The following is a 10,036-nucleotide window of genomic DNA, read 5'->3' as shown; positions in this document are numbered from 1 at the left end:
TCAGGAGTGCTTTATGATAATGTTGGACCAGGTTTCCTGTGAAACAGTGACAAAAGTGCATTTCCACTCAGTGTAGTGGAAGTTTCTGTATTTTCCAGTTCAGAAAGGACATAAAATGATGTGTGGACTTTTCTTAAAAAAGAAAAAATTGACCCATATGGCTTCATGACAAGTAAAAGATGCTGCCTCTAGAGACCTCCATGGGGCGCCAGAGGGGAAAACCAGACTTAACACAGCTGCATGTTTAGGAGAAGGAGGATGAGGATGAGGATGAGCTGATATCAGAGTACCCATCCATCCATTATCTTTACCGCTTGTCCCCTGAAGGGTCGCGTTATTATTTTTTTTTCTTTGTCATATCTGTAAGGTGAATTGCAATAATGCGTTCTAGTTTCTGAGGTGTCAGGGGTGTTCAGTTTGCAATAAATGGTATATTCTGCTGTGTACAGTTACATTTTTTTTAAATTACAAAAATTGTACTTGTTTCTATTTTTTGTGTGATGGTTTCAAAAAGAACAAAATTATTTTAAAAGTGTAAAGGAAATCTTAGTATTTTTTTAGTTTTGTCTTAAAATATTGATGCAGGATTTATTCTTTAAATAAATAAATTCATCTGTGTTACACGTGTGTTTGTGTCCGTTTTTCCTGGAGGAGTTTCTTGGGTGTTGTAAATGCATAAAAGGGGTGAACACACTTAAGCGTCTGTTAAATAATTTATGGAGACAAGAAGCTTTAAGACTGAGCTTTTAGAGGAACCAACAGTGTCAGAAGAGGAAGCAGTTACATCTAATGCTTCACCACAGGTCGGCGAGCTGAAATACAGGAAATGCTGACAACATGCAGATGGTCCCAAAAAAACAAGAAGCAGCAACAGTTTAATATTGTAAACACCAACATACTTTATTGGTGTAAAATATAGGATTTGCATGAGTTGTCAGTGAACAGTGGGAAGAAAAATATGTATAATACATTAGTTTGATTATCATAATCAATCTATTAGCAAAATGTAACAGAGATGGAGAGAAATATTATTTAATTGATCATTTTCATTTCACACCAATATATTTTTTTGCATCGATAGTTGGTGTTGTGCCTACATGAATAGGACATATTCAGTTTTATTTTACAGTGCAGGTTAAAAACAGAATCAAATGCTAAAACTAAGCTGTTTTTGATTAAAGGACAGAACTGTACAATATCAACCATATAGTGAACACGCTGAAGGGATGTGGTCTATAGCTTGTAGCCAAGTCCACTTCGATTGATGTGGCAGAACAGTGTCATGGCAAAACACATCCCCAAAACCTGTCAGCAAACAAGAAAACAAATCAATAGGAAAATACGTGGTTGTGGATCATAATAATAATTATAACATGGTTCAGTGTTTATACCGTATATATTCTTGTTGTCACTTCATTTACTGAATCATGTTTAAAAATCTCCATCTGTGTTTGTGTCTAATTCTCTATACACGTTTTGAGAGAAGGATTATTTTGGAGCAGAACTGAAAATCTCTCAAAGCTGCACTAATTGAGTTGTTTTTCTACATGGGGGGGGCACAACAAGCAGAAAATGAAATGTCAAATCAGCTGTGCTGTATTTACTGTACATGAATGTATTTTCATTTTCCAAATGCTGAGAGTGAGGTAGGAAATTCTAAGGGGGACGTCTCAGTTATTCTAACACTGAACAGTGTTTAAGACAATTTCCCCCGACTAAATGGAGAACTATATAATGTACAGAAGACTAAAGGTAGTTTCTGCTAACACTAACACTGTTAATGCAAAATGCTAATTACTGTAGATCCCCCAAATCACAGTTTATGAAGTGAGCAGTGCGAGTGCTGGAATTTTAAATAGAGAACAGTTTGGTGGTTCAATTCCTCCATCGATCAGTTTACCTCTATAATGCAGAGAACAATCACAGAAATCCCAGTGTGCAGGAAATTTTCCTCAAAGAAGGTCTTCATCTGATCCACACAACCCTGCGAACAGAGAACGGAGATTCGAGACGAGCTGCAGTAGTAAGACTGTGACCTTTTTGAAACAAGGGTTCCCCAGAGCTCATTTCAAGAATATTACAAATGTAAAAATGTCCAAAAACTAACCACAAAGACTATTTCCCATGCAGAGAGATGTTTCCTGTCCATTTGGTATTTTGCCCACATTTTTTCAATAGGTATAGTTACAGTTTAGAATGTAATAGTGTGGTGTGTGTGCAAATTCTAATGGATTCTTCATTTTCTGATTAAGACACATGGCATAGTGGTCTTCAAACAATAATCAACTTTCATTAGGTGGCTTCTGGATTCACAACAGGTGTTCTTATTCATGTAAAGGTATTACTATAATTTCCACTAGAAATACTGATAAAGAAAACAGTCAACGTAATACTTGTCAAACTAGCAGTTTGCTTTTACTATTTTTATGCCACACCTACTAATGTATATATATATATATATATATATATATATATATATATATATATATATATATATATATATATATATATATATATACACAGTAGTTTTTCAAGGTTTTTCAAGGTACTTGGCAGGTAGGTTGTTCCAGGCGTCATGGTAAACGTGAGCCACAGTTGTTCTTTTGGTCACTCTCTCAGTATTTTCTGTCATTGTTGTTCTGTAGAGTGATGGATTTATCTGAAGCTGTTCACATTCATTTATCTACCTTTTTACTGTATGGGTCACATGGTTTCACACAGCAAGATTTAGGAACGTCGTCCCCCCAGTCAGTTGCATTTCTGACTCCACAGCAGTGCAGCTGAAACAAACAGAGCCATCACGTATTCAGCGTTTTGCTACATCACACAGACATTTCACATGAAGTCAACTGTCCCCATGTGTCGCAGACACTTACTCGCTCCTGGAGCACATCCCAGTCATACATCAGTGCTGTTGAATTTCTTGGCTTTTCTTTGACATTCTTCAATCCTTCCTCCAGATCTTTTGTCACCCATTCACCAATCTAAGGAGTGAGGTGAGATTAGAAGTGTATTTAGAACGTGCTCATCAGCACAAATCACAATGTGAGACTGGCGGATGAGGTGTTACCTGTCCTTCATACATGAGTAGCAAACACGCAACAGTCAGTTCCACCAACATCAGGAAAAACAGCATCAGGAAAAACTGTGAACACAGCACCACAGTCGTCTTAATTGAATCTTATTTATTTTATAAATTATATATTAGTTTTAAGAATTTTAGCCAAGCAAAATTTAAGAAAATGAAGAATATGCAGTTAATTTCTAGTTGGTCTATTTTTGCAGTGAAAATTTGAATCATAGCTGTATTTACCAAGTATGAAGGCAGCATTTGATCTATTACCATGTCAACCCTCGCTCCCAAGATATTTATTCATAGAAAAAATCATTGAAATGTTTCAAATACAGCTCACACAGACATTCTGTAGATCTGCACCTGTGTGTGTGCGTGTGTGTGTGTGTGTGTGTGTGTGTGTGTGTGTGTGTGTGTGTGTGTGTGTGTGTGTGTGTGTGTGTGTGTGTGCGCGCGCGTCGTACCATCAGGAGAAGACAGCGGTTCTCCTTCAGGGCACCCAGGAATCCCAGGAAGGACACGCAGGTGATGACGATGCCAGTGATCAGCAATATGTTGGATATGCTGAGTTGGGCCAGACTAGGAGTGAGAGCAGTCATCCTGAAGTTGATGGTCATGTACACGCCAAAGCCCAGCACCGCCACGCCACATATCTGACAAACAGGATACGTCAGGTTCAACACACGTGTATTGAAAAAAGTCGATCTATTGCTATTTATGGTTCATCTACAGAACACAGCAGGGGGTGAACTTCTTATTCTTATTTAAACTAAATCATCAACAGGAAGTTTCAGTTTAACGTTGAGTCACCTGCCTGCTCCTCCAGATGACATCACATGAACTGAACATGTCCTTCAGTCATCTTATTTTTTTTTTTACATATGAGCAGAGAGATGTTCTCTGAAGTTTTGTTTTGACCATTCAGAATGGAACCATAGGAAGCATCATAGTGTATCATAATAATAATAATCCTAATAATTACTGTGTAATGAGTACTTCTGGTTCAACACTACATTTTACTGATTCATGTAGTCAAGTAAAGAAGTTGTATACTGCAGAGGAGGATTAGAAAAACAAACATTATTTCTGGGTTCAACTAATTTGGAGAAAAAAAGCAGAACTCTAATTTTAAAATCAGAACTGTGTCTCAGAGTTGTGAGGAAGAAAGGATGTTTTTATATTGGTAGTATTCCTCTTCCATACGTTACACTACTCCTGACCTGTGAATGTGATGCTGTGTGATACGTACAAAACAAAGGAAGTTGGCGGCACACATGGTGTACTTTAAACACTTGAGGCAGCCCTGAGCCATCGTACAGCGTCTCTGACCAGACCTGCAACAACACAAACACTCAGTGATCACATTTCATCTGGTGTGAAGAGCACAAGTCGAAGAGACTGATCCACGCTGCAGAGCAGCATCATAGTCAGGTGGTGTGTGTGTGTGTGTGTGTGTGTGTGAGGGTGTGTTGAAGTTGCTCACTTCCTGTGTTTGAGTTTACAGGAACAAACTGAATGTTACCGACATTTTCTGCGTACTTCTGATGACATCACTGGGGTTTGAACAACCTCTGAAATATCGTAAAAAGACCTGTGGAAGTGGAAGTTTCTCTGAAGGAGCCACCACCATCTACTACTGTCTGTGTGATGTTATTTATGTCCAGAAACATTAACGAGGATCTGAATCAGTTAAACCACAGCTATACACGTATTAAACTACACATTTCAATTTGATTCTTTTTCAGTGAAACCAGTATTTCTATATAGGACTAGAGCTGCTGCTGGAGTTTGACGACCGTTGGGTCACAGTCTGTGGTGGTTCAGTTTCTTTAGAGGCCTGTTCTCTCGTCACCACCTCTCTAGTCAATCAGGAAGAATCTATCTTCAAAACTTTTCTATTCAAACATAAGACATTAAAATAAATAAAGTCTGTCTCTTACCTGTTGGAGAATAATGTTTTGGTCTCTTTCCGAGCTCTTGCTGCTTGTGAACCTTGGTGTTCCTCACACTTCACTTGTCATTGTGCTCTGGTTGGGGCAGCAGCTCTTTGTGGGGCTTTCAGCAACGCTTCTCACTTCCTCTTTAATAACATTAGCAACACGGAAACTGCATGACTGAGAAAGTGCAAAGGGGAACAAAACCAAAATACAGCAGCAGCAGCAGCAGTGATGGCAGACGCTGTTTATATTTAGACGAGACGCGTGTTCGGAAATAAAGCTGCACTTAAACATCTGGACACGCACCGAGGAGCTGAGGGGCTAAAATATCTCATTATGTTAAATAGAGATAGAACTGTATATTTAATATTTAGTAAAAAGAGTTTAGGGGAATTCAGTACTTTACATGTCAGCACATGGGGAAAAGCCTGTGCTGCCTTCAATGAAGCGACTTCTTCACTTTCATTTAACGTCTCACTAACAACAGCTGTCCCACGTCCTCCAGTGTTCAGGGCTGAATCTGCTGCTTCATGTATTTTCTCTAACACTACATCTTTACACTTAATGACCTTTTTCATCATCTGTCCGTCCTCATCTGTAGGAAAGCACAGTATCACTGAGATTCTGTGCACGAGTGGCTCTGAGTTCTGTGAGGGGCCTCGTGGGATTGTCACAGAGGCACATTTGCGTACGCCACGGACTGTAGGATTCCACGCGCCACACCTGTTGGCGAAGTGTTGTGGGTGAGAACTCAACCGTGCTGCTGCAGAGCGACGCAGGCTGACAGCGGTCCCACACCCTCTCCACCCTCTCCACCCTCTCCCCTGTCCCACGTGCTGAATGCAGTGTTGAAGTAGAAATAAGAAAAGCTCCACGATGTTTCTTTATATTTATCTTATAACCTCAAAGCCAGTGGTACCAGACACAGCCTCAGTGTAAAGATGTGGGAACATCGTGGGATAACTGACTCTTTGCCCCAACCTGTCACTGTGACCTCCCACAGGTGGGGAGCATCACCGCTGTATAACTAACCATATGTATGTTTCATCTAGCAGACCGTGGAGAATCATATTAAACTCTTTCACCTGGGCACAGTTGGTCTATTTGGTTTGTCGTTTTGCTGACATGTGGCCATACTTGTGGCTCAGACATGGCAAAGAGGAGCAGATCAGCCAAATGTCATCGCTTCGTGCAACATGTGGGCTGGATGAAAGTATCTGGTGTGGACCACATCTGGGCCACAGAAATATAGCAATTTGGAGGATCAGATGATGATGAAATGAGTTTACCTGCACCAAGCCTGAGGACAATGATGCCTTAAGGACAAAGTGGAGGATGCCTCACACAGCTGTTAATGGAAGAGCAGAGCTGTTTCTAGCAAGTGACACACTTGGTGGTTAAGTCAAGGTTAGCTGGGGTTCATTTTCTTAGAGGTTTGTGTACATTTCTGTTCCGTCTCAGGGAAAATCTACTTTTTTTTAATAATTAGTATTTTAAAAATATTAATAGGTAACAAAAAAGAAGCTTTTTTTGCTTTAAATTATGTTTTGTGCATTTTATTTTTGAAAATAAAATATGAATAAAAAAATGGCAGATTTAAATTTTCTGAAAACAGTGTTGCACTATATTAGATTAGAGATATTATTGTTCTGTTTCCAGGCACAATATGACCACGATTTCCGTTGACCACAGAGAAATGAAGATCAACTGTGTTATTTTTGGAATGAGTCGCTGTGGTGCTTTGCATGTTCCTATGACGGAAGAACAAATATTGCTCCAAATAAAAAGAAGCCTCAAATCAACTGCTTTGTAAAATTGAAGTTACATGAGAAACATGTTTCTGTGTATTACAAAGTATTAACATCAGACTTAATTCACATTTGAGAACCACTACTGGTCGAGCTGCCACTGAATTTAAATGAGGGTTCATCAAAAGTGTTGTTTTGGTTGCTGCTTGCAGCTACTTAGCACTTCATCTTTCTATTGACGGGCTGAAGAGACATTATTCACTCACACTTCATATCTCAACTGCAGGTTAAGAGCTCAGTAGAGCAAAGTAACTAAGTACATTTACTTTAATTCTGTACTTAAGTACAATTTAAGGACTTCTACTATACTTGAGTATTTCCATTATCTGCTATGTCACACTTTGATTTCCCTACATTCAGAGGCAGATATCGAACTTATACTTCACTCTCTTGATTTGAAATCTATAGTTACTAGTTACTTTTTTACCCAGCACTATATACAGTAACAGTAAGCTGTATATTTAGCACCTGCAACAAAACACATTCATGTGGTTTGTAGCTCAGTAATTCCACTCACAGACTTCAGGCTTCTACTATTACTAATTATGAACTAATACTTTTGTACTTTTATTTAGTAAGTATTTGGAATGCAGGACTTTTACATGTATTTCTTTACTCTGCTATTGCAACTTTGACTTGAGCTAAACTTCATATACTTTATATATATATATACAGTGAGGGAAAAAATTATTTGAACCCCAGCTGACTTTGTAAGTTTGCCCACTAACAAAGAAATGATCAGGCTATAATTTCAATGGTAGGTGTATTTGAACAGTGAGACACAACAATGACAAAAAAAATCCAGAAAAATGCGTTTCAAAAAGAGTTATAAATTAAATTTGCATTTCCACGAAGGAAAGAAGTATTTGATCCCCTATCCGTCAGCAAGATCTCTAGCTCCCAGGTGGATCTTATACAGGTAACAAGCTGACATTGGCGGCCCTCTCAGCTCGTTACCTGTATAAAAGAGACCTGTCCACAGAAGCAATCAATCAATCCAGATTCCAAACTCTTCACCATGGCCAAGACCAAAGAGCTTTCCAAGGATGTCAGGGACAAGATTGTGGACCTACACAAGGCTGGAATGGGCTACAAGACCATCGCCAAGCAGCTGGGTGAGAAGGTGACAACAGTTGGTGCAATTATTCGCAAATGGAAGAAACATAAATTAACTGCCAATCTCCCTTGGTCTGGAGCTCCATGCAAGATCTCACCTCGTGGAGTTTCAATGATAATGAGAACGGTGAGGAATCAGCCAAGAACCACTCGGGAGGAACTTGTCAATGATCTCAAGGCAGCTGGGACCATAGTCACCAAAAAAACAGTTGGTAACACACTACGCCGTGAAGGACTGAAATCCTGCTGTGCCCGCAAGGTCCCCCTGCTCAAGAAAGCCCATCTACAGGCCCGTTTGAAGTTTGCCACTGAACATCTGACTGATTCAGAGGAAGACTGGGTGAAAGTGTATTGGTCAGATAAGACCAAAATCGAGCTCTTTGGCATCAACTCAACTCGCTGTGTTTGGAGGAGGAGGAAGGCTGCCTATGACTCCAAAAACACCATCCCCACTGTCAAATATGGAGGTGGAAACATTATGCTTTGGGGGTGTTTTTCTGCCAAGGGGACAGGACAATTGCACCGCATCAAAGGGAGGATGGATGGGGCCATGTACCGTCAAATGTTGGGTGAGAACCTCCTTCCCTCAGTCAGGGCATTGAAAAGGGTCGTGGTTGGGTAGTCCAGCATGACAATGATCCAAAACACACGGCTAAGGCAACAAATAACTGGCTCAAGAAGAAGCATATTAAGGTCATGGAGTGGCCTAGTCAGTCTCCAGACCTTAATCCCATAGAAAATCTGTGGAGGGAGCTGAAGGTTCGAGTTGCCAAACATTGGAGAGGATCTGCAAAGAGGAGTGGGCCAAAATCCCCCCTGAGATGTGTGCAAACCTTGTGGCCAACTACAAGAAACGGCTGACCTCTGTGATTGCCAACAAAGGTTTTGCCACCAAGTACTAAAGCACGTTTTTCGAAGGGATCAAATACTTCTTTCCTTCGTGGAAATGCAAATTAATTTATAACTCTTTTTGAAACGCATTTTTCTGGATTTTTTTTTGTCATTGTTGTGTCTCACTGTTCAAATACACCTACCATTGAAATTATAGACTGATCATTTCTTTGTTAGTGGGCAAACTTACAAAATCAGCTGGGGTTCAAATAATTTTTTCCCTCACTGTATATATATATATATATATATATATATATATATATATATATATATATATATATAATTTTGTATTAATGGAGCTACAGAACTTACCAACCCTAAATGATCTATAATGTGCCCACTTTGACATTTTCTTAGTTAAAGCTTCTCCCGCTCACGTTTATTTAAACTCATCTATTTATAATTTGTCAAATTTCAACAGTTCATGATACAGGTCCAGACTGTCAAACAGGACGTGGCTCTTTGTTTACTAGAACACAGAGGAGAGGTGTCATGGCTTTTGGAATATTATAAGTGACCTAAATATCATCTACTCCTAATATTATATTTCGACGGTGGGACAGTTACAATTATAACTAGTTAGTTATAATTAGATGCTACTCATCACCAGCTAGTAAAGTGAGAGTTTACTAGCTGAGAAACATTCTTAAAATTAGGAGCATCCTGTCCCAAAGTGATGCTGAAAAACTAGTCCATGCATTTGTTACTTCCAGACTGGACTATTGTAATTCATTATTAATGGGATGTCCCAATAACTCATTAAAGAGCCTCCAGTTAATCCAAAATGCTGCAGCCAGAGTTCTGACTGGAATTAGTAAGAGAGATCATATTTCTCCTACGTTAGATTCTCTCCATTGGCTCCCTGTTAAATCCAGAATTGAATTTAAAATTCTTCTCCTAACTTATAAATCCCTTAATAATCAGGCTCCATCTTATCTTAAAGACCTCATAGTTCCATATCTTCCCAGCAGAACTCTCCGTTCTCAGACTGCAGGTTTACTTGTGGTTCCTAGAGTTTCCAAATGTGGAATGGGAGGCAGAGCCTTTAGCTACCAAGCCCCTCTCCTGTGGAACCAGCTCCCAGTTCAGGTTCGGGAGGCAGACACCGTCTCTACATTTAAGACTAGACTTAAAACTTTCCTTTTTTATAAAGCTTATAGTTAGAGATAGATCAGGTGACTCTGAACCATCTCTTAGTTATGCTGATATAG

The 10,036-nt window shown here is 39.4% G+C and overlaps 1 protein-coding gene across 1 annotated transcript; it reads right to left on the bottom strand.

The window, feature by feature from the left end:
- Window positions 1-874: 874 nt before the first annotated feature.
- Window positions 875-5,165, bottom strand: zgc:64051 (leukocyte surface antigen CD53). Its single transcript, XM_026344186.1, has 8 exons — window positions 5,014-5,165; window positions 4,323-4,407; window positions 3,538-3,726; window positions 3,071-3,145; window positions 2,877-2,984; window positions 2,688-2,780; window positions 1,901-1,984; window positions 875-1,305 (listed from the first exon to the last, which is right to left on the bottom strand). The coding sequence occupies exons 2-8, from the start codon at window positions 4,383-4,385 to the stop codon at window positions 1,234-1,236; spliced, it is 684 nt and encodes a 227-aa protein (XP_026199971.1). The 5' UTR covers window positions 4,386-4,407; window positions 5,014-5,165; the 3' UTR covers window positions 875-1,233.
- Window positions 5,166-10,036: the final 4,871 nt, after the last annotated feature.

This window comes from Anabas testudineus, chromosome 9 (assembly GCF_900324465.2).
Source record: "Anabas testudineus chromosome 9, fAnaTes1.2, whole genome shotgun sequence".
In the NCBI taxonomy this organism is placed as follows: Eukaryota; Metazoa; Chordata; class Actinopteri; order Anabantiformes; family Anabantidae; genus Anabas; species Anabas testudineus.
Note: the sequence above shows the minus strand (reverse complement) of the source record. Positions and strands in the feature narration are given on the sequence as shown.

Coding starts and splice junctions, on each gene's coding strand:
- zgc:64051 (XM_026344186.1), bottom strand. CDS start 4,385: ATGGCTCAGGGCTGCCTCAAGTGTTTAAAGTACACCATGTGTGCCGCC. Junction 1,985..2,687: donor GTGACCCATACAGTAAAAAG/GTAGATAAATGA, acceptor CTCTGTTCGCAG/GGTTGTGTGGATCAGATGAA. Junction 1,306..1,900: donor TTGTTCTCTGCATTATAGAG/GTAAACTGATCG, acceptor GTTTGCTGACAG/GTTTTGGGGATGTGTTTTGC.